Here is a 25,340-nt window from a genome sequence, read left to right as displayed (position 1 = left end):
AATTTTCAAATATTTTTTATTAATTTTTCTTATTATTTTATAATTAAAAAAATATAAAAATATGCTAAATTTCACATTTAATGAAAATTAAATATAACATTTCTCATTTATATATTAAAAAAAAAATACAACCATACCACCGTACTAAAGCAATATAATTTTATTAACAGAATCAAAACCATTTACTTTTAATCGAAAATCAAATATTAATTTACAAGAAACGGACAAATCACACAACGTAGCATAAAGAAGACTTCCGGTATCCCTTTATTCCAAATTCTAATTTCCCAAAAACTCCGTTGTCTTCCTTCCCCCAAAACTCTGCTCAGCTGCTCCTCTCCCTTTCACTGAGACTCTGCACTCGATCAATCTGTACCGCTCAATCAACGTGATCCAACGATGGAGACCAACTGCATGTCCGTGCTGTCGTGTGTGGGCACCAACGTCGCCTCCGCCTTCTTCGCCTCACTGGAACGCTGCTCCTGCATCAATCTCAACACCGCCGATTTCGACGACGACAATCACAACATCACCAACGACGACCGCCCTCTTTTCCTCTCCTCCTCCTGCTCCTCCAGGCCCACCGCCGGGTCCCACCAAGACCAGGCCATCGCCGGCCCCGATCAGCCCATCAAGCCCCCCGCCGCCGCCACCCACCACCGCCTCAGCGACGGCGTTTCAGCTTAATACAGCTACTCACTCGCAGCAGATCTCACATACGGTGAATATTAGAAGAGGAAATTTCAATGCTTTCTTTTGCTTTTTATGTGTAATTTAATTTGTGTCTCGTACGAATTGGAATTCTGTTTGGATTTTGTATGAAATTGGGAATTTTTGTAAAATTTCAATTTTTGATGAGTTTGGGAAAGGGGAAATGCTATATCCAGAGCTGACGTTGTTGCTTCCGTGTCAGGGTACAACCTTTACATGCGTAAGGTACAATCACTGTTTGCATCTAGAGTGCTCTGGAAGCAGCAGTTTTAGCTTCGATGGTAGCATTTTCGTCTGAGAAATAAAAATAAAAATGGATTTAATTTTATTTACGGAAAGAAAACAATCGAATGATAGCATCGGAATTGTATGTCTACATATGCTCTCTCTCTCTCTCTCTCTCTCTCTCTCTCTCTCTCTCATGCTAACATCAGTTATGGTTTTTCTATGTAACGTTATAGTTTGGTCAGAGACTGGCTTATGTCACTTTAGCTTGAAAATTATGTGGGTAAGTCCTCAGTCCCACACATCAGTCGGTGGATTTTATTCGATATTTTACGGACTTATAGTGATTCGAGCTTGATGTTTTACTTGTTTCTGAATTCATATGCGTAATGGGTGGTTACATCTTAGTTGATCAAAGTGTTATGTTGTTTAGGTTGGAAAATGTGGAACGTTTTGGAGTTTGTCTTGGTTTGTTCTTATGTTTCTGGTCATTTGAACCACGAATTTGCATCACGAGCCAAACTTTTCATGGATGACTTTCCTTTCAGATTTTGGACGATGGTCTCATTTTATTGAACCAGTGTGCCTTTTTGTGTGTTGTTGTTGTTAATTTTGGGGACCATAGATCATTTGCGAACAATTAGAGACCAGAAGATTAGAAAGAAGGTACTTTTCCATGTTACTGAGTTTGCGACTTTGCAGACAGAAAAATGGCTGACTAGGGTTCTTTAATTCCTTCTTTCTCCCTTTCTTTTATACATATTGTCTATCGAAACTCAGAGCTTTTCACTGGATTAATGATTATGATCGTGTCTATGTCGCAACATAGGACAAAATTGATTGTCGAGTTAGAACTAACGGTCTGATATGGTGTCTGCTTCTGTAACTATAAGATGTAGCATCAACGGTCTTCACCTTTCTGTTAATGCAAGATCTTCAGCGCTATGTGCGACAAAAGTCGTTAAAGCGTATTAAAGTTTGTCTTTCTTTCCTTGAGAGCCGCATCTCAGTCTTTGTGAAAGATACCACAGACAGAGTCTAGTATTTGATCTGAGTATTGCACATCACTGTGAATAAGTCTTCGATTTTCACCTTTGTATGCAAATGACTTTTTTACCAGATATGGTATGAATTTATTATGTTCCCTTTACTGGTGAAATCAAACATCGTTGAACAACGAATCCCTCTTCAAGCATGAGCATTCAAAACATAACTAAGGAGGAAGGGATTCAAATCTCAGGAGTACCAGAAGTCCTACGTGCCAAGTGTTCACCGCAAATTTGGTGCTCTCAGAGGTATGATTTTATTGTCTGTTTGAAAATAAGATGCTGCAGCATAAAATGGCACGTTTGGTTTGGGATGATTGCTTAACCAGCACAGTGGCTAGAAAGAACGATTCACAAAAAATCATCGAAAGAAAAACAGGGGAATATTAACGAAAGCAGCTTGGATATGCAGAACAAAGGTAGGAAATATTTTTCATTCAGCTCATCATCTAGATTTCTTATTTGCAGATAGCTCAGATGCAACTAATGAAACACATTGATCAATATTTGCTCAGTCGAATAATCTAATCACTACTGACCTTCTTCTCTCCAGCAAATCAGCATCAAGATGCAGCGCTGGATTATGTATAGCCTTGCTCGCTTCCCCTTCAAGACTCTACCCCTTGAAGCCCAAACCTTGCACCCCGTCCTTGGAGGAAAAGGCAAGCACCCCATCCCTGTGAGAGTCTCTGAACCAACTATCAAAACTTAAACTTGGTATTTTGGAGATTGTTCACACTTAAACTGACTGCTCTCACGTTTAGTAGTGCTTAGTGTGGGAGGTTACGAAATTTTATCTTCGAGTGCAGCAAGTTCCTGTAAATTTGTTGCAATTTTGGGGGTTAGAGCATGTGGCGTCCCTAGGGAGTTCTGCAAGGAGCCAAAACCCAATTTTCTGGATTCAACCATTTTTTTCACATCAGTGGCAGTTTCATGGGAGGGGAGTTTCTGCTTAGCTGTCTGTTCAACCAGTTGACCCAACTCTTTTTAACTCCTAGGAGGCTAATTATAACGCTCATCTCATAAGCACTTTTGAACAAGTGCTTTTGACTTCTTTCAGCGAGCTTGAATCTTATATTTTTAAGCCACCGAAGAGAGCTGGAGATGGGAGATTCTTCTCTGCACCAACTTTAGCTCATATGCTGCTTTTGCTGCTATTGTAGTAGCAGTAGTAGTGGTCGTACACACAATTTCTCCAGTGGGACAAATCATTATGGGATACTTGCAGGATGTGAGTGGCCGGTTGGTCAGTTGTGTAATTCTGATCAACTGAATACTCACATCCAGCTACTATCCCGCATTGGAGAAAACCTAGATACATTTGCATGCTCAAATTACTATATGAAACCTTGCACCATGACACACAGTGATGCAGCGTAGTTTTGAAGGCATCGTGGCGTGGCATGGCATGCATTAGACACAATTATGGGTAGCTCAAATTTTGACGTGTACATAATTTAATTTTTTAAATTGATTTTCTTTTACTCAAAAATGCAATTTTGTTTTCGTGCAACTTGTACCTCTTTTCAGCTACGGGCTAATGGCATAATATGCTAGTTTGGGCTGGTAAAAATTGGTACTCGAACGTCTCGATAGATTCTTCAACTTTCTATACAATCGATACATGGTCTCCCCAAGAATACGGAATTCCTTGTAATCTAAGTAGGTCTGATAATTTCTTACACGACCTGTTAACTTGACACGAAACGACATGAAATTAACATATTTCGGGTTGACATGTTAATGAATTGGGTCATTATCTGGTAACTTGATAAACACCTATTAAGATAATAGGTGTACATATGAGTATCATGTTACATGATAAGAAAAATATTATTATAATAATTTTAAAATACTACAAAAGCATACTATAAAATATCTTTATACAACAATATGGTATATGTGCAAATTCTATAAAAATATATTTTTCTTAATGGGCATTTTGATCTAGATGCTTGGTTTTGAATTTCTTTGATCAATCGTTTAAGGTTTTAAGAGATTTGATCAAACTACTTTTCTAAAATTTTAATTAATTTACTGTTGCGGTTGAAGGAGTCTTTATGTCACGTTACAAAGGGCAAGAGAAGCATGAGCACATAAAACACCACCACCACCACCACCACCGCCACCAACATTAGCCACAGATGATGAAGAACTGGCACTAGGCTGAAATACTAGCTCCGGCTTTGGCAATTCCTTTTTATATGTAAACGAAGGAGAATAAATTAGCAGTACATGGCAAATCGTTTGAATCTAAAATCATAGAACAGATGTTTATGGGTTAACCCTTTCCGAAGTCCAGCACTTGTCTCCATTGGGACTTTGCGTCGATGAAAATGTTACCCTCTGGTTACTCTTCAGATTCAAGAAATCAACCTGCGAATGCAATGAAATGCAGGAAAATAAGCAGGGATGAAACTAAGCAAATTTTTAGGTCAATGCAAGACCGGAGAAGCTATTAAACCTGTTGAGGGTCCAGAAAAAGCACGCAAAATGCAGCAGCCGGGCCTGCAGAAGGGTCAAGAAACACTTGCGCCGGTGTTTCTTCACTCAGATTAGGAAGTCCTGGATGCGGCCCCAAATACTGCAGTCTTGATCTCAGAGACGTGGAAAACCAAGATTTCTCTCTTTGCTGCACCAGGCAATTTTAGAGAGGAATATCAGGAACAAACAGAAACCCACAGTTTTAAACATCTGTGTGAGGTCGATGATCGTGACTAACTCATTAGTTAAACACACTTGTTTTTACCATATGATGTCCAACATCACTCAATCGTCTTACGTATACCTTCCACCTCCACATCTTGGCAACATGCTCAACTGTGGGATTTTCTTTCGACAAAAACACAGTATCTTTCATCCTTGCTCTGTAAGGAAGCCGACGAAGTGGCACCATGCCAAAAACTAATTTCAGTCCAGCACCAAGCTTCGCCCAATTTTACCATCTTTGGCCTAAGCATGTCGATTTCTAGAAATTACATGATAAATCAAAATATATTGCAAAATCTAGCTGAAATCTTATAAGCAAACATGAAAAATATTCGGTAAGCTTTGTATGAACTGTATTGACTACCGAATACATGTGCATGGGACTTCATATAGACATGATGATCAACGAAGATCCCAGACTTATGCTTATATAAGTGATGTCAAATTAAGCCTCATCGGGCTTTACTTTCCTCAACAAAACACCAGAGCATGTTGGGACTAGGTTAGGCCCTTGATGACCAAATTTTCTTAACTTAGTTGGGATGAGACCATGCGGTGAGTTTCAAACTGAATTTTGAAGTTCCTACCTGCAGCCCTTCGACGAATCAACTGGATTTGATGAATACATGTTTAACATGCCATCTAACATGGAAACTAGGATTTCTGCAGTATCGCTTACATCCTAAAAAGTTCCGACTCAAAATTTAGACATAGGAGTTGCCACAGCAAAAACACCATATACAAAGTATAAGTTCAGATGACGATGCATACGTTAAAAGGATATTGACATCACCTCAAGTTTTACGGGGTCGGGATTTGATCCATCAACCATGTCAACTGTTCCACTGATCCGAAATTGCTCCCACGAGTCAGTAAAGTACCAACATATCTAAAAACATGGAAAATTAAAGTCCCAAGCACAAAATAAGCATTGTTTGTAGTGCATATCGATAGAAAGCCGATCGTTTCTTAAGAAATTAAGGGGAATGTACCTCAAAGATAAATTACCTCAGCAAAAGGGCAATTCTTAAGCTCCTCAATCTGCAATAGTTTTCAGGCAGAAATGTCAGTTCCAACTTCCATTCCTTCAAAGCTCAAACATCATATCATCTTAAAATCTAAAGAAACATGTAAATTGGGGGAAAATACAAATTGGGTGGAAGGAGAATGAACACCTTACGACTTCTGCAATCGGTGTGGATTTGAATCTTATCACTGTCCTCTTGAAATCCCCTGAGAATTACCCAGAAAAGTTTTCAACTTTGATTTTAGAGAGAGAGAGAGAGATAGAGAAAGAGAGCCAGTACCTGAAAACAACGGTCCGATTTGAAGGTCTCCCGTTACAACCGATCGTAGCCTATATAACCAATTAACCATCAAAGATTCAAACTTTAGCAGAAAAAAATTGATTACGAGAGAGAGAGAGAGAGAGACATACTAGCTGAATGTAGGAAGAGTGCCTTAGGTGGGAATTTGATTCCATTGCGCCGAGAAGGAGCTGCTTCCATGGCGCCGGCGCTGTTAGTGTTCCCATTCCTCTGCTAATCTCTGCTTCTTTGTGTTTCCCCGTTTGTTGATTTTTCCAAGTATAGTACTTGCACAGCCTCTTTAATAGGAGGGACCCATTTTAGCTGAAAAAATGGGATGATGCGGAGAGTCGTCCGATCTCTTTCAATGAGATCGTGCGGTTGCAATTAAACACGACTCGTTACATTTCTTCTCTGTCCCCGTCGCTCTGAATCTCTGCCTCTCGAACGACGCAAATCTTCTTCCCCTTGATCATTTTGGCTTGCAACTGCTTGCAGATTGAGAATACCGGTCACATTTTCCTTCCATGAGAATGTTCGATGTTGCACTAAGGAAGGGACCAATTGCAGTGCGGGATATGTCGATCACACAAGGGGTGGATTTCGAAAAGTCATTACTCGTCCAGTCGTGGTCCTGTCTTCCCCGCACTACATGGTGTTTTTCATATGTTTATAACCTTCCAGCACTCTATCGTTGTGGTTGGGGCATTTCTTACTCTGACGTTGCAGTGTCAGAATGTGGCTGAGTATCCTACACTAACGGATGATGCATTGGAAGTTTTCATAGCATTATGGAATGCTACAGTAGAAACCATGATATTACAGCTTTGTCTAACTTGGATTCGGTTTTTAGGTGCCGAGTCAAAAGTTGTTCCTTCATTTGCCAACAATTACCTTGACAAGTCATAAAAAAGCAAGAAAAATATTCTCCTGGAGCTAGTTGGTGCAAGAATGGCTAGTGTATGCACTGCTTGCTTCAATTTTCATGGCAGTGGAATTATTGCTCTTCGCAAATTCAAACTGGAATCATCGTTTTTAAGGTCTTATTCACCTTATCGTCATCGATGTCACATACTTTTATGGAGAAGATCAGCAAGTTATATCTGCATTGGATGCTTGAGGCTGCTGTGTCTTACACAAGAACAGGGTGTTTTGAGCTAATTATAAAGCCGGTGACAAGTGTTGGGTTCAGCTGGACCACAACATATATAACCAAGCGATTTTGGTACTTTGGACTGCCAAGAGTCTTGAACAAACCTGTACTGTGCTACATGAGACAGCAACAAATGGAATTGTTCATGATATCAAGACTTGGGCCATTTTGTTTGAAGATCATTGTTTCACGGTCATGGAGCTTTACGTTTGGAGAGTTGATACAATATTGTGTTGATGATGCCAATTTGTCTGATGCCTCGCTACTTAATCCGAGGAAGCAAGATTATTACTGGATCAAGACAAAATTTGTCGATACCTACATGCAGAATGTATCACGAACTACAATAGATGAATCGTAGAACATTTCGGGTTTTTGTTCAGCAGCATTGTATGCATCAGGATCATGAAGGAACAAGTTCTTCGGTACATCACTTTTCTGGATTTTTGGAAGCTAGTGTGCTTGTGGGATGCTATAAGAATTGGAAATTTTGCATTTTCACCAAGGGGTACGTGGGAAAATTTTCAGCAACTGAGGACAAGTTTCTAGTCCGTTATTATTATCGTCTCTATCCTTTTTCTTTAAGGGAACCGAGGCCCTCCTTGCACGCCATTGTTTTTGGGCTTTCTACTTTTGTCAAACCAAAGGAGAGGTTGAGTAACTGTTTACGAGATTTAATGATTCGTAGCTCCGATTTTCTACACAGATCATGTATGATAGAAGCACAAATGGGCAGGCTTGGTCCTATTTTCTTTTGTTAAGCCAATTTTCTTGTGGCCATTTTCAGCTGAAATGGGGATCCCGCTTTATAAAGGGCCCGAATAGTTGCATTCCACCTTTACAGGATGATCTCATTCTCACTTACAAATAACATATTTCCACTTAAGAATTTTCAATTTTCATAATTGGAACCATTCAATCTCTTAATTTTTGTTTGAAGATCATCCTCACAAAAAAATAATTCGAATTGAATATTGTTTTGTCATCCAAATGCATCAAATAAATAACGATTTAGGCATCAAGTAGCATGTTCATGATAAACTGTTGATTTATTTGGTACATTTGGATGCCTAAACGATCTCCGGTTCAAATGTTTTTTTTGTAGGAATAATCTTCAAATGAAGATTAAGATATTGAAAGGTTCCAATTATGAAATTTTTATAGTGAAAATACGTTATTTACAACAAATTAGGAAATAAGCCATACCTCAAGAGAAGAATGCAAGCATTAGCCTTTTTCCAAAAGTGCCCGACAGAACATCGCGTGCTTAATGTTACCATTGCATTCCATTGAAAATAGTGCACATATCTCTATCATTATGAATAACGTATTTTTGTGGCATAAAATTTCATGTTCAAATTGTGTAATTTCTTAATTTTTGTTTAATGATCGTCCCTATAAAAAAGTATTTAATCGGAATTATTATACATAACGGATATAGTACGTGAAAAATACTTACGTTTATAATTTGGCAACTTTGCTAAAATAAAAAATTCAAAAAAATTCTGCCATTTTTAATTAATATTTTATTTACTTATATTTGTTTCTTAATAATTTATATTTTTATTTCTTTCTTAATGGTTAAAAATATGTATAGAAACATGAATTTTATACGTTTTATTGAAAAATGTGTTAAAATAATATATACTAAACGTAAAAAATACTTATCAACGTCTATAATACTTGCATGGTACTTTAGAATTATCAAAAATAATTCCTACACCTATAATTGACATTATATGTACAAGTCATTTAATTATCACATAAGATATTACACTAATTGACACATCTCGATCCGTAATGTCCACTAAGACTCCAAATCGAGCTGTGTTGGCCGACAACTGGAAGGTGATGAAGCTATAAAGTGCAGTGATGTGGAAAATGAATAAATTTAAACCTAAAAGTACCTAAAGACAATAGTGTGTTGTGAGTGGGAATGAATCCATTTTAAACGCGACGTCATAACATAAGTAAAGTACAGTAGTGTGGGTAAGGATCATACCCTTAGAGGTAGCCACCAATACTGAGTGGGCGCAAATAAGGGTGAGCGGGTCTGAAGATAAAGTTTTAATAAAAACTTTTTGAAAACGTTATAACTAGACTTGGCAATTCCTGACACGATCCGATAACCCGACACGACACGAAATTAACAGGTGTTCAGGTCGACACGATAACGAATCGGGTCGTTATCGGGTAACCTGATAAGCACCTGTTTAGATAACGAGTTGGTTCGGGTATACACGTGGGTAACACGATACACGATAAGCAAAATATTAATTTTATAATTTTATAACCCTAAAAAAAAAACTATAATAATTATATATATATATATTAATTTAACAATTTTATACCCCTGAAAACTATAATAATTATATATATATATATATATATATATATTAAATTAAATATTAAAAATTGGTGACCATTGGATCGGCTTAAATATACATACCTTTCAATTTCTTAAGTGTTACACACACAAAATAAATAAATTTAAATCTACTTAATAAATATATATATACCATTGAACTTGATGGGATACGAATTCTACGAAATTAATTTTAATGATCCAACCGTCAAACTTGTTTATATATGCTTCGAGATCACATCATCAAAAAATCGTAAAAAACAAATATTCAAAGATCAAGTAACGGGTTTATGACGGTTATTAACGAAAAATCACAATTTAACAATTATTTTAACTCCGATTTTGATGATTTTTTACAGCTACACTCCTTGCCTAGATGAATACAATGAATGAACTCGATCTTCAATTTAAAATATTTACACTAGTGGATACCACAAAATCTTATGTTGTACTTAATGAAGGTACGAATAAACTCTTAAGTGTTAATGAATCTATTGTTTTGATGGGATACGCATTCTACGAAATTAGTTTCAACGATCCAACCATCAAACATGTTTATATCGCATATGCCAAAAATTGTAAAAAACAAACATTTAGAGATCAAGTAACGGGACAATACTTTTCGACGGTTATCAATAAAAAATCACGATTTAATGGTTATTTTAACTCTGATTTTGATGATTTTTTACAATTACACTCCTTGACCCTATATGAATACAATGAATGAACTTGATTTATTTTGATCATTTTTTTACAGCTACACTTTTTGACCCTATACGAATACAATGAATGGACTCGATCTTCAATTTAAAATATTTACACTAGTGAATACCACAAAATCTTATGTTATACGTAATGAAAATATGAATAAACTCTTAAGTGTTAGTGAATTTATTGTTTTGGTGGGATACGCATTCTACGAAACTAGTTTCAACGATCCCATTGTCAAACATGTTTGTATATACTTCAAGACCGCATACGCCAAAAATCGAAAAAAGCAAACATTCAAAAATCAAGTAACGGGACAAAGCTTTTCTATGGTTATCAACGAAAAATCACGATTTAACAGTTATTTTAACTCTAATTTTGATGATTTTTTCCAGCTACACTCCTTGACCATATATGAATACAATGAATGAACTCAATCTTCAATTTAAAATATTTACACTAGTGGATACCATAAAATCTTATGTTATACTTCATGAAAGTATGAATAAACTCCTAAGTGTTAGTGAATCTATCGTTTTGATGGGATAAGCATTCTACGAGACTAATTTCAACAATCTAATCGTCAAACTTGTTTGTATATGCATCGAGATTGCATACGCTAAAAATCGCAAAAAATAAACATTCAGAGATCAAGTAAAGGGACAAAACTTGTTGACGGTTATCAAAGAAAAATTATGATTTAACGGTTATTTTAACTCCGATTTGTATGATTTTTTACAGCTACACTCCTTGACCCTATATAAATACAATAAATAAATTCGATCTTCAATTTAAAATATTTACACCAATGGATACCACAAAATCTTATGTTATGATGATCGATGAAAATTGAGGATTTTGTAAAAGGAATAACATGCAAGCTTTGAGTTCCATTGGAAAGGTTTAAACTTTAGAGAAAGGCTTCACAACCTTGAAACAAAAACTCTTTCATTTTGCATATCCTTGCACATTTAATATTTTATAATAAACTAGTAGTGTATGGATGCTTGTTTATTAGATTCTTATTTTCGAGTGTAGATGTAGTACTTAAATGACAAATGTGTTTTAATGTTTTGAAGTAATATTTATGTGGCAATGTGTGGTATGTGCAAATTTAAGAAAAAAAAATATTTTTCTTAATGGGTCATAACGGGTCGGGTCAGTTTACTTGTTGGGTAAAGTGACCTGACCTATTAAGGATCCTTTAAGATAACGGGTGTGACACAACACGACCCGTTAAGATAACATGTGTTACACGAAAACGACACGAACACGACAGACACAACCCGTTTGCCAGGCCTAGTTATAACCCCTCGTCGTAAAATCCGTATAATTTTCCAGAAAATAATAATATATACGTATATAGAAATCATGCTCGCGAGTAGTGAAAATCGAGTAGATGCCATGTCAAGTATCTCAACAATGAAATAAGTAAGCCAGGTGAAATAAATCAATGTAAAATGATATGCCAGCCAGAGTCACCTAACGTGCCCTGTACGGCTAAACCTATAGCTCATTAACCAATTCCTACACACGAGTCGGAACCAACTAATGTGGTATGCACGACAGGGCTGAGTTTAAATAAGTGCGCTCAAGTGCTACGATCATGTAAAGGTTGTGCGAATAATCGCGGGTCACCTATGAGTTGGAACCACCTAATGTGGTTTGTACGACAGGGTTGTGCACCAAACTTGGATCCAAGGTGAGCGTGCAGAGTGGGAGGTGAACATTATGTGAAGGACAGTGCCATGGCCACGGGCATGAGCACTAACACCGGGGTGTAGGATAATGAACTCTACATGCCTCTACGTATAACCATAACCAATGCAACCACTAACATCATACAATACTCACCTGAAACTTACCTGGTCTACAATAATATGCGTATACATACCAATGCATATAATAAAATGAAATGCAAGCATGACATGGCATTTAAAAGAATACGCTTTTTTCAAAACAGTTTCTGGGAAAATGTAAAGCATATATATACGTATATATAGAAAACCAAAAGCCCACTCACTCAGAGTCCATGCTACAACTCCCTAGCACAAACATGAAGGTGTCACGAACGATCGGCGCCTAGAACAATTATCAACTCATGTCTAAGAATTCTTATCATTAGAACATATAACTTACATATCCTATTCGGGGAGATCTGTACGTCGGATTCCCGATTCGTAAGTTTCAAATATCCTCAAATATTACGTATTATAACGTATCAAAGTTTGGTGACGATCCAACGGTCGAATCATCGATTGATATAATAATCAAGTGGCGGACCTTAATGGAACGACGTTCAAATGACGAAAATTCGTCAATTGGACTTCACCAATGGAATCAGGGTATTCAAATTTAGCCTAGGAAGGTCAGGGGACGTCTTGGCCCACGCGTCACCGCAGGTGGCGGTCGGTCGCCCTGACTAGCCGGAAAATTTTCAAACTTCATAGAAATGAAGATCTTAGTGAATAGAGCAACTTTCATACATGTGACTAAAGCCAATTTGGTTGGGAAATGTCCCAATTTCATGAAAACCTGCCTGAAACACTATAAAAAGGTGATTTTAATTTGACCTCCAAACTCACTCCAACGCCTCAACAAACCCTTGGGCTTCGTTCCTGAACTCAAGAGGAGTCTAATGGTGGTGATGGTTGACGAGATTTACTTTAGAAATGACGGATCGCCGCCACGTAACCCTCGGCGCACCCAACGTCGTTATTCACCAAATTGGATGAAAACACATCGACTCTTGAGTTTAAAAGGAAGAAGGAGGGTCGTGGAGTTGATTATAAAAGGAGTGTTGGTGTAATTCGTCGAATTTTGGATGAAATCTCAACGAAAAATGGTGAAGAAGATCGGGTTTAGCATCGGGTCAGGTACCAGGTCGTGTGGGCTCCGGGTTGGTTGCATCCTCCCTCTCTCCTTTCCTCTTATTTCTTCATTCTCTCATTGGCCAGCCTCTTCTCTTCTTCTTTCTGATTGGGCGTCCCACCCCTCATTTCGTCCTTTATATTTTATCTTCACCACCCAACTTTTCTTTCTTTAAATCTGGGCCACACATGTGGTTGTCTGGATTAAGCTCCAAAAATCTGGAGCTTTCTCGAAAATAACCAATTTACTAAAATGCCCCCGACTTTAAACGTTAATATCTCATTCGTTATAACTCTAAATTGCACTTTGTTTGCGCCCACGCATCCGCAACGACGAGTACTACAAGGATACACCAAAAAAAAAAAAGAATTTTACATAACTTGACAAGGCGGTCAACAAAAGTCAATGCATTTGCCTTGAATGACATTTTTGAAATTTCACATTTAAAAATTTATAAAGACTATACCTTTTGGGGACGGGTCGTTACACTAATACGATGTCTATATCATATCTTATATTTTAATGTTTAGTATTCTCTTAAGTTCTCTTTCTCTTGACTAATTTTAGCAAACAAATTATTCACATAGCTATTTTATCCTGAGATATAACTAATCTCTTGGAGTAAAGTTTTTTTATTTAGATTTTGGATTAAAATAGCTAAATAATGTGGGTATAGCTAATCTAGTCTCATAGATGCTCATGGTGTATGCTATAGCTAATTTTTGCAAAGTTGGGGTTCAGTCTCTGAATAAAAGTTCTTAACGTGATGAGATATACACAGATTTCTCTAACTGTGAGATTGAAAGTTAAGATGCATCCCAATCTTCCATATATTTTTTCTTTTGGCAAGTTCCGATCTTCCATCTTTAACCTAACTACTAAACCCTAAAAGAATTCACAAATTAGTTCAAGTACTAATATTCGTGGGCTGAGAACCGTGAAATGAGGGTTGATACTGTAAGACATATTCTGAAATCACAACAACAAGACATTAGGATTACGAATAAATCAAATCAATATAAAATAGAGATCGACTAATTATATTAAACTTATCTGTAGAATATGGAAGATATGGTTATGAAGATGAAACCATTGATCCTTGCGAACAAAGTAGAAGTAATCTTCTACTTCCAGTACCTCTCAATGAACTCTACTATCGAAATAGGTTTGTAGTTTTCGTGAGTTTCAGCTGGTATGGAAGCAGGGATTATTCTTAGGTTATATAGCTAGGGTTTCAACCAATTCGTTCCTATTATCGAAAATGATATCAACCCAAACCATGTCAAATCAATTAGAGTCTCATCATGACTCTCATTCCTTGTATTTACTTAATAAAGGCCCTTAATTGATTGCATGTAATTAGGACTCCAATATGTTTATTTCCTTAAGGCACCGAGAGTCCTAGAGATTTTATTAACTTGTATGCCAAGTCAACTATTCTCAACTATTCTCTCAATAATTCTCGGCATAATTCATTGCGATTCACAAAATGGTTTTACATTCTCCCACATGAATGTCAATGAGAATACCTCAACGAGATAAATATATATGTTGATCACTTGAGTCCACTAAAGTATGCAATCATACCTTTCAAGTAACTTGTCACTTTGAGACTAAGTGTAGAATCAAAGAAAGTGATAGGAGCATATTTAGGCGACTTACTTAGCTTGTTTTCGTGCATCTATGTTGTTAATTCATAGTTGTTTTAGTAGTTTAAGCCATTTTCGTGTGTTTTTAGGTTCATATGGCTAAGGAAGCAAAAAGATACATTTTGGAGCATTTTGGAGCAAAATTGGGCTTGGAATGGATAGCATATGATTGGAGCCAAAGTGTTGGACGAATTTGAAGGCCTTGTATTCATTTTGGACATAAAACAAAGGGCCTAGCCCATTCTCTCTTAAACCAACCCCAAGGCCATGCATTTCCTTCCAATTCCAAAGCCCACAATCACTTCAAAAGCCATGCAAAGAACCATCCATTCCATAAAAAACAATCCATCAATTCACATGCAAAACCACCATTAACACACATGCACCCAAACAAAGCCAACCTAGCTAACCCTAGATGCATTCTTTATGCAACTCTTCATCATTCCACCATTCATTCTTTATTCCACAAACAAGTCACATGCATTTCCACCTTCCTACTTCATCATTTCACCACATTCTCCTTCTTTAACTCATTTCATTATTCATTCACTTTGCATTCATTCAATTCCACCCTACATGCACCCTTTATTCTTCATCATTGCAACCATGACACATTTACACCAACAAAACAACTCCCATGCCATGACCTACTCATATTTCCATTTCCTTTCCAACATCTCACATGCATTTCCACCTTCCTACTTCATCATTTCACCACATTTTCCCTTTTATTTCCACATGTAATTCTTCATCATTGTAGCCACAAACACCTTAAACAAATAGCCATATACATCTCCACTCCTCCTATAAATACCCTTGCATTTATTCATTCAAAAATCATCTCATCTCATTTCATACACAAGATACCACAAACACTTCCATCTTCTCCCTAGCCGTGAGTTTCTCTCCATTTTCTCCACCACTCCTCATCCATTTCCATAATCCCCCAATCCATTCAACACACCAACAACATCCCTTAGTCCTTGTGCCACAATAAAGAGGAAGATAAGAGGGTCTAAACGTTCATACAATTCACGTTTGAGTTGTTGGAATGTTTACGCGTTTCTTTGATTTCAATGTTTAAATTCAATTCTCTTTGTTTTGTAATATGAGGAATGGAAGAGAAGAGTGCCTAAACATTCATACAATTCAAGTTTGAGTTGTTGGAATGTTTAGGTGTTTCTTTGATTTCAAAGTTATGAGGAACTAAACCCTTTTTGGCTAGGGGTGATTTCAATACCATGATTATTTATGTAATATGAATTGATGAATTCCGGTTATGAACTCTTGATTCGTGAATGCAATTGGCTTAACTATTTGATGATTAACTTATTTGTGTTTGTTGATTGAGGGTCGACACTTAATTAGCATGCATGAATATGTGGCTAAAGTTTAAGAAGGTTTCACATAATCGTTACTAACTTATACTTGAAAGTAGTGAAGGTCGCTTGTCACGATCGCGTTAAGTTTAATTCTTAGCATGAGTAACATGATGTCATAGTTGCAAATGCTTTGTCAATGCTTATGGTTTTCATTATTCTTAATGATCTTCGATTGTATCTCTATTATGATGACATGTAGGGAACTTTTGAGAATGTTTTGGGTTGTCGAATGATGCCATCCAATCCAATATTATAAGGAAAATCTGAGGGTTAACTAGTGATGTCACGGTTAATTTGGGGCATTGTCGTTCATAATTCAATGAAGGAATAACTGGAAATTAATTCATATGCATAAATATCATGTGTGGAGAAAGAACCTCTAGCTAATTCACCACAACCATCTTATTTCATCAATTTCATATTTACATTCTGTCTAGTTATTAACTTGTTTCGTTATTTCAATTTTCGTCAAACCTCAATCCCCCTTTTGCTTTAAAGTTCAATATAGTTAGAAATCAATTTAGTTTGTGTTTTTAAAGCATTTTGATCCTTTTGGTTTGTCTTAGTGTTTTAACGTTTAGTTTCACATTCTTTGAGTCTAGTTTAGTGTTTTATATTGTTTTTACGTTTTTAAGTCAATTTAGAAGGTTTTAGCAAGCCCTCCTAATCCCCGGTCTAGAACGATCCTTCACTTATCCATTATACTACAATTGTCAAACGAGGGTTTAATTTGAGTGTCAAGTAATTCTCGCACCAAATTTTGGCGCCGTTGCCGGGGATTAGCAACTTTGCTAATCCCTTGTCTTTATCTTTATTTTTATTTTTTTCGTTTTTCGTGCATTCTTATTTCAGATTCTTAGTTTGTTTGTTTTCTTGTTTTTCAGGTACTGTGTATGACTCGTAGCTCTCGGCCTATTATAGAGAACATCTCCGACTTTGACGGTGATTTTGAACGCACTTTGAGGAGAACGAGGAGTCAACAAGAGCCACCACAACCTCCACCACAACCTGGGCTTGAAGAAGACGAAGTAGGTGGAGAAGAAAAGCCCACGGATCAGATTTTTTAAGGAGAACAAGCCATGGCAGCAGATAATAGAACCATCAAGGAGCTTTCGGCCTCGGGTTTGGATAATGCATTGCCTCTTTGTATCCAATACCCCACGGCTGCAGAGGGGAAGATTAAGGTGTTTGAACTCAAATCCAATTTGTTACACCATATTCTGAAGTTCCATGGCTTGTCTATGGAAGACCCCAACAAACACTTGAAGGAGTTCGAGGTGGTTTGTTCGAGCATGACCCCCGTCACTGTGGATGGGAGTATATTGATGATGAAGGCCTTTCCATTTTCACTTATGGACAAGGCCAAAGATTGGCTCTACGAACTAGCCCCGGGAACTGTGACTTCGTGGGAGAGTATGAAGCGTGCTTTCTTGGAGAAATTCTTCCCTACTTCGAGAGTGATTCTCCTATGGAAGAAAATTAGTGGTATTCAACAGAATCATGGTGAGACATTCCCGGCTTATTATGAGCGCTTCAAGGGCCTTGTAGCTTCATGTCCTCAACATCAAATGAAGGAAGAACTTCTCCTTCAATATTTCTATGAGGGCCTCCTTCCTATCGAACGTCAAATGCTTGATGCATCAGCGGGAGAAGCATTGGTGGACAAAACACCAAGGGATGCCAAGGTTCTCATAGCCAACCGAGCGCTCAACGCTCAACAATATGAAGGAGTGGGCCAAAGGGAAGCCTCACGGCAACAAAGTGTAAATGAGGTTAGTGCTATTTCTGAAATTCAATCACAACTTGCTAATCTTACTTCTCTTGTTTCTCAGGTTGTGATTGGTCCAAAAGCACAAGAACACCAAGTTTGTGGCGTGTGCTCAATTCAAGGGCATCCATCCGACAAGTGCCCTCAACTAATCGAGAATGGTGGGTGGGAATCTGCCAATGCAATTGGTTTCCAAGGACAAAATCAAAACAACCCATACTCGAACACTTACAATGCCGGATGGAGGGACCATCCAAACTTCAAATGGAGGGAACCACAACAAGCTGCCCAACAAGGAGGATTTAGGCCAAACCCCCCTGGTTTTTATTCCAAGCCGTATGCACCCCAACAATCCCAACAACCTTCAGCATCATCTCATTCAGGTACGTCATTGGAAAGTAATCAAGCTATGCAATTACTAACCTCTATTTCGCAGGGGTTGCAAAATCAAAACAACCGGATAGAAAATAACGAGAAGGAGATGATGGATATGAAGAAACAAATAGGGCAGATTTCTGAGTTCCTTGGACAGATTAGAGAGCAAGGAAAGCTTCCTAGCTCAACCACAGTCAATCCAAAGGGAGGATTCGAATCCGTCAAGGCCATCACCCTAAGAGGTGGAAAAGAAGTTGGGACCCAGCCAAACAATCCCAAATCTGCCCAGAAAGTAGATGAAGAGACGACACAACCTGAGGAAGTGTCTAGCTCACCCACGGAAAGAGTGAAAAACCCAATTCCGCAGGCCCCCAATCACCCTAACTCGGCCAAATCAGGTAATTTAAATTCAAATTCATGTACTTCACGTCCTAATCTGCCCAATGTACCTTTTCCTCGCAGGTTCATGCAAGAAAAAAAGGAAGAAAGCGAGAAGGACATTCTTGAAACTTTCCGGAAGGTACAAGTGAACATACCGCTTCTCGATGCAATCAAACAGGTTCCAAAGTATGCTAAATTCCTCAAGGACCTATGCAATACAAAGAGAAGAAGGGCAAACAAAGAAGTAGTGAAGGTAAGCAAGAATGTGTCTGCTGTTTTGCAACGTAAACTGCCTACCAAGTGCAAAGACCCCGGTAGTTTCACGATTCCTTGTGTGATTGGACATAATCGTTTTGAACATGCCATGCTTGATTTAGGTGCATCCATAAATGTCATGCCTTATTTTATTTATGCATCTATGAATTTGGGTGAATTAAAACAAGATGGTGTAATTATACAACTGGCCGATCGTTCTAACGCGTATCCAAAAGGAGTTTTGGAAGATGTGCTTGTGCAGGTGAACCATTTAATTTTTCCGGCTGATTTCTACGTCTTAGACATGGAAGATTCGGCACACTCTCCATCATCACCACTCTTACTTGGACGACCTTTCATGAAAACAGCTCAAACCAAGATTGATGTGGCCAAGGGAGCAGTCACTATGACCTTTGGTGATGATATGATTAACTTTAAGATTCCTGAATCGATTGAGAATACTAATGATGTTCGTTCTTGTTGTGCCATTAATGTAATTGAACACATAGGGACGGAGTATTCAACAAAGATCAAGAAGGATGTTTCTCGAACTACCACCGAGAAGGAACTTGGAGTAGAGCACAAGGAATGCACGGCTCCAACCTTGAAAGCACCACGATTGGCCATGAACAACCCTTGTGCATCCGTCCATTGTGCTACCACTTCTTTGCCGTACAAAGGTAAGCCACCTATTCCAAACTCGATTCCCATTTCAACTAATAGGTTGTTACCTCGTGTGGTGCAGGTACCTAATCGAATTCAACGTCGTGGGAGAATTCGTGTTGATATAGAAAAGCAAAACACGACAAAAAGAAAGGATCATTATCCCACTCTATTCAAGGACCCAAAGCATGAAGTGGTTCGTCAGACAGATTGTATTTGCACCCCTCCATGCCGTGGGGTTCCATAAACCTTCAAGGGAGCATCGTCCGGCTGTACGACGTTAAAGCAAGCGCTACTTGGGAGGCAACCCAATACAGTAAATAAAACTTTTGCTTGTTCATTGATTTTTTCGATAAATTACAATTGTATCTAAACATGGCAGAAAGATGGAGCCTTTACAAAGGTTGTGTACGTGAGGCCCCACTACGTGGCAACACTCTCGGAGCAAGAGGCATCAGAGCAGGAGGCATCGGAGCAGAAGGCATCGGAGCAGGAGGCATAGGAGCAGGAGGCACCGAAGATAGATCATTCAAGGCCCCAAACCTTGGTGGAACGCTGGATAACCCAGGAAAGAGGTGCCTCTGGAAGAAAGCTGCAAATCGTTGACGGTCATCAAGCTCATCAAGCTTCCTTTTCATGCCTGTTGAATAATTGTTAGCAAGCACGTGCAAACTTCGGTTCTCGTACTTAAGTTGTTTGATCTCCTGTTTAAGACTCTCCACCTCTGCCATCAAGGATTCAACCTGACGGGAGCGAGCAAGAAGGCGTTGGCCCATGTTGGACACAGAGCCAGCACACTGAACACTCAAAGCCAGGGATTCTTGAACGGCCAACTTATCGGACCGTCCTGAAAGCAGCTGACTGTCTTTGGGAGTGAGGAGGTTCCGAGCCACTATCGTAGCTGTTGTGGGATCCGTCATCACAGAGTCCTCATCTGTAAGAGGGCCATGGGAAGATAAGAAAGACGGGCACCATACCTTACCCTGACGAGACGCGACCGGATCACTGCTTAGACTCAAAACTAAGCAAAGGTTCGATGGGTTGGATGAGCTAGCCATTGTTCACGAAGTTAAAAGAGAAGGGGTGGACGGAGTAGATTTTCAAAGGGCAGGAGACGAGTTTCAAGAATGGGAAATCTTCAGAGTGTGTAAGTTGGCGGTGATCGATAGCTCTATAAAAAGCCAAGGAAACGCGTCCACCGATTCAAAAAGCCAGAAGTTCATGCGTAAAGTTCGGCGACGCTTCCTCGGCTTTTCAGAAAACGCGTTCAACACGTGGAGGCCATCATCGCAACTACACGTCTTTAGCCGACAAGCGCAAAGTTCGGCGACGCTTTATCTGCTTTTCAGAAAACGCGTGGAGCTTTATCGAAGAGGCGTTTTCAAAGATCGAGGAGTCGTCACTATTCCAAAAAGCCGGATTTGCGGGATCAAAATGGTTGTCGACAACGGTAAAAGAACAGTATCATCACTTGCTATTGAATTCCCTTTATATGTCGACCTTCATCTTTTATGGCAAGACAGAACTGAAGAAAATGCCCAACTCTTCCTCACCTCTGAGGGCGCACTCGCAGCAAAGCCTTTTGAAATACTCCATTCTTTCTTCTTCCCCAAAGATAATACCAGATGCCTGGAGTACAGATGACCCAGGAGGAAACAGCACCACAAATACATGTGCTGATTCATTCACCGCTTCTTCAAAAGCAAAGGTATCTCATATCATCAAGGGCAAAAGCAAAGGTATCTCATATCATGCTCTTTCCCTGTCTTTTCCTTTGTCCTTGATATTACTTGCATGGCAAAGTGAAAGAAGCAATCAGCCGGCACTTGGAGTCTATCTGGACTCTATTCCCTGGTTGCTTACCTAGCTTTGCTGAGCTATCCTCTAACCCTCTTCAATACGAATTGGAGAGATTGAACAAAGAAACAGATAAGAGGAGGAAGCTCAGACCTTCGGGGGAGACCAAAGGAAGCCTGCTGCCCAGTTCAAGAGTAGCACAAAGGAAAATCAACGATGGGAGCAGCGCAGTTCAAGAGTAAGCCTGTGGAATCACAAAGATCCAAGCCTCACTGCAATCACCAAGGAGAAGATGGAACGAAAACTCCATAACCAGATTTGCATCTCTAAACTCTTCTCTTTGTTAGATACATTCTGCCATGTTTAGTATGTTTAATTGTTGTTTATATGTTTGTTTGTGTTTAGTGTGGTTTTTAACATTGAGGACAATGTTTGATTTAAGTGTGGGGGAGTTACTAAAGTGTTTTGATGCAAATTCGTAGGGTTTTATCCACCATAACTTCAAATGTTGTTTCTTGCTGTTTTTAAGTGTGTTTAGTGTGTTTTGACTTAAAAATTCAAAAATCACATAAAAATTTGAAAAACATATTTTGAAAAGCCTAAAAAGAGTGTTTTGAGTCGTTTTTGTGTCGTAGGTCACCTTCCAACACAATGATAAGGATTTGGTTTCTAATTGCATGACTGTTGAAAAGAGTTATAAACATGGAGAAAAGTTTGATTTACTCTTGGTATATGCTTGGTTATGGTTATAATGTATGACTTCACATGCAATCATAAAAGAAAAAAATTAGTTATGTAACATGCTTGAAGGAAGGAACTCAAACAAACGCTACAACCCTGAGAGACTTGAGCCTATAACGTTCTTTGGAGAGTATAATCTGTGATTTTTTGTTTTCTAAAGTTGTTGCATGATCTCATTATTCTTTGCTTGGTTACTACTTAGAAGGCGTTTCATCATATAGTTCCAAATGCTAGAACTCATGCCCATTTCATTCAAAGCATGTTATTGATTTACATAACATATTCAAGATGAAGTTGCGTAATTGCCACCATAGCCAAATAACCTCACTTCCCATATTTCGTATATGTTGTAAGTTTTACCCCCGTTGAGCCGTGTTAGCCCATGTTCTTTGTTAACCCACTTTATCCTCACCTAACCTAGAATATGATCATCCTTACCCTTGTTCTTGAAGCATAGTAAGCAATGAATTCCTTTTGATTAAGGTATTGCAGAAAATAAGTGTGGGGGAAAGAGTGTTTATGTAAGTTGATGTGCCATAGGCACGGCCCAAAAAGAAAGAAAAAGAAAAAAAAAAAAAAAGTTGAAAAGCATTATTGGTTGAAGTAAGGGCCCAAAACAATAAATTAGGCCCTAAGAGTTGTTGAATCTCCCTCTTATGTCTAAAAGTTGATTTCTGCATGCCAAGTGAATTCTAAGCCTTAATTTCATTACTTTGCTCACTATTTCTTTAAGAACCTTTGTTTTCCATATCCCTTCTTTGTTATCCACACGCCCCAAGCCCCATTACAACTCGTGACTTCAATCTTGAGTGTTATGTGTTTCAATTTGTGGAGTTTGAACTTGGTATGAGCATATGGTGTCACTGGTTCTCGCGTCTAAGTAGTAGCATTCCATTCATGAGATCATAATCTAAACATGCTTATTAACTCCAAAAATTGCGTTCTTTGTGATACATATATGTGAGTGTTCGTTTTCATGTTTACATCAATCTTCTCACATATGACTAGATTAGGGTGTGTAGTTAGAAAATCTGAGTGAAAATTGAGTGCATATCTTGTAAGGAATTGAGCAAATTCTCTAAGGCATGTTACTACATTCAAAACATGGTTTTAAATGCTTAATTGTGAACTAGTATGTGGTGACTATGATTAAGAATGTACTTAAGGGTAAAGATGGCTAAATTCTGTGGGAATAATAATTTTTAACTTGTCATGTGCATTGGAAATCCCTGAAACGATTGTTGGAAGGTGTAGGTTGTGTTTTACGTGTTTAGTGTCGTTTTGTTTATTTGTTTTTATTCTGTTTTGCTCGAGGACTAGCAAAAGATAAGTGTGGGGGAGTTTGATAGGAGCATATTTAGGCGACTTACTTAGCTTGTTTTCGTGCATCTATGTTGTTAATTCATAGTTGTTTTAGTAGTTTAAGCCATTTTCGTGTGTTTTTAGGTTCATATGGCTAAGGAAGCAAAAAGATGCATTTTGGAGCATTTTGGAGCAAAATTGGGCTTGGAATGGATAGCATATGATTGGAGCCAAAGTGTTGGACGAATTTGAAGGCCTTGTATTCATTTTGGACATAAAACAAAGGGCCTAGCCCATTCTCTCTTAAACCAACCCCAAGGCCATGCATTTCCTTCCAATTCCAAAGCCCACAATCACTTCAAAAGCCATGCAAAGAACCATCCATTCCATAAAAAACAATCCATCAATTCACATGCAAAACCACCATTAACACACATGCACCCAAACAAAGCCAACCTAGCTAACCCTACATGCATTCTTTATGCAACTCTTCATCATTCCACCATTCATTCTTTATTCCACAAACAAGTCACATGCATTTCCACCTTCCTACTTCATCATTTCACCACATTCTCCCTCTTTAACTCATTTCATTATTCATTCACTTTGCATTCATTCAATTCCACCCTACATGCACCCTTTATTCTTCATCATTGCAACCATGGCACATTTACACCAACAAAACAACTCCCATGCCATGGCCTACTCATATTTCCATTTCCTTTCCAACATCTCACATGCATTTCCACCTTCCTACTTCATCATTTCACCACATTTTCCCTTTTATTTCCACATGTAATTTTTCATCATTGTAGCCACAAACACCTTAAACAAATAGTCATATACATCTCCACTCCTCCTATAAATACCCTTGCATTTATTCATTCAAAAATCATCTCATCTCATTTCATACACAAGACACCACAAACACTTCCATCTTCTCCCTAGCCGTGAGTTTCTCTCCATTTTCTCCACCACTCCTCATCCATTTCCATAATCCCCCAATCCATTCAACACACCAACAACATCCCTTAGTCCTTGTGCCACAATAAAGAGGAAGATAAGAGGGCCTAAACGTTCATACAATTCGCGTTTGAGTTGTTGGAATGTTTACGCGTTTCTTTGATTTCAATGTTTAAATTCAATTCTCTTTGTTTTGTAATATGAGGAATGGAAGAGAAGAGTGCCTAAACGTTCATACAATTCAAGTTTGAGTTGTTGGAATGTTTAGGTGTTTCTTTGATTTCAAAGTTATGAGGAACTAAACCCTTTTTGGCTAGGGGTGATTTCAATACCATGATTATTTATGTAATATGAATTGATGAATTCCGGTTATGAACTCTTGATTCGTGAATGCAATTGGCTTAACTATTTGATGATTAACTTATTTGTGTTTGTTGATTGAGGGTCGACACTTAATTAGCATGCATGAATATGTGGCTAAAGTTTAAGAAGGTTTCACATAATCGTTACTAACTTATACTTGAAAGTAGTGAAGGTCGCTTGTCACGATCGCGTTAAGTTTAATTCTTAGCATGAGTAACATGATGTCATAGTTGCAAATGCTTTGTCAATGCTTATGGTTTTCATTATTCTTAATGATCTTCGATTGTATCTCTATTATGATGACATGTAGGGAACTTTTGAGAATGTTTTGGGTTGTCGAATGATGCCATCCAATCCAATAATATAAGGAAAATCTGAGGGTTAACTAGTGATGTCACGGTTAATTTGGGGCATTGTCGTTCATAATTCAATGAAGGAATAACTGGAAATTAATTCATATGCATAAATATCATGTGTGGAGAAAGAACCTCTAGCTAATTCACCACAACCATCTTATTTCATCAATTTCATATTTACATTCTGTCTAGTTATTAACTTGTTTCGTTATTTCAATTTTCGTCAAACCTCAATCCCCCTTTTGCTTTA

At 38.1% G+C, this 25,340-nt stretch overlaps 2 protein-coding genes across 2 annotated transcripts; one reads left to right on the top strand and one right to left on the bottom strand.

The window, feature by feature from the left end:
* The first annotated feature begins 356 nt into the window (after nt 1–356).
* On the top strand, nt 357–1,039 carry LOC103964232. The gene has a single exon (XM_009377144.3). It carries the CDS (start codon nt 400–402, stop codon nt 685–687), a length of 288 nt encoding a protein of 95 aa, XP_009375419.1. The 5' UTR covers nt 357–399; the 3' UTR covers nt 688–1,039.
* A 3,125-nt stretch (nt 1,040–4,164) lies between these two features.
* LOC103964233 (pyridoxine/pyridoxamine 5'-phosphate oxidase 2) lies at nt 4,165–6,289 on the bottom strand. The gene is made up of 7 exons (XM_009377145.2): nt 6,130–6,289; nt 5,999–6,048; nt 5,867–5,924; nt 5,700–5,732; nt 5,485–5,580; nt 4,447–4,614; nt 4,165–4,358 (listed from the first exon to the last, which is right to left on the bottom strand). Exons 1-7 carry the CDS (start codon nt 6,223–6,225, stop codon nt 4,257–4,259), a joined length of 603 nt encoding a protein of 200 aa, XP_009375420.2. The 5' UTR covers nt 6,226–6,289; the 3' UTR covers nt 4,165–4,256.
* Nucleotides 6,290–25,340: the final 19,051 nt, after the last annotated feature.

Source organism: the organism of the source record quoted next, unplaced genomic scaffold (assembly GCF_019419815.1).
Source record: "Pyrus x bretschneideri cultivar Hongxiangsu unplaced genomic scaffold, Pyrus_bretschneideri_v1 Contig40, whole genome shotgun sequence".
Classification (NCBI taxonomy): Eukaryota; Viridiplantae; Streptophyta; class Magnoliopsida; order Rosales; family Rosaceae; genus Pyrus; species Pyrus x bretschneideri.
Note: the sequence above shows the minus strand (reverse complement) of the source record. Positions and strands in the feature narration are given on the sequence as shown.

Excerpts from the sequence above, each read along its gene's own strand:
- LOC103964233 (XM_009377145.2), bottom strand. The coding sequence starts at position 6,225 with ATGGGAACACTAACAGCGCCGGCGCCATGGAAGCAGCTCCTTCTCGGC. Across the intron at positions 6,049-6,129 it reads ACTCTTCCTACATTCAGCTA|GCTACGATCGGTTGTAACGG; the intron begins GTATGTCTCTCT and ends TTGGTTATATAG. Across the intron at positions 4,359-4,446 it reads TTTTTCTGGACCCTCAACAG|GTTGATTTCTTGAATCTGAA; the intron begins GTTTAATAGCTT and ends TTGCATTCGCAG.
- LOC103964232 (XM_009377144.3), top strand. The coding sequence starts at position 400 with ATGGAGACCAACTGCATGTCCGTGCTGTCGTGTGTGGGCACCAACGTC.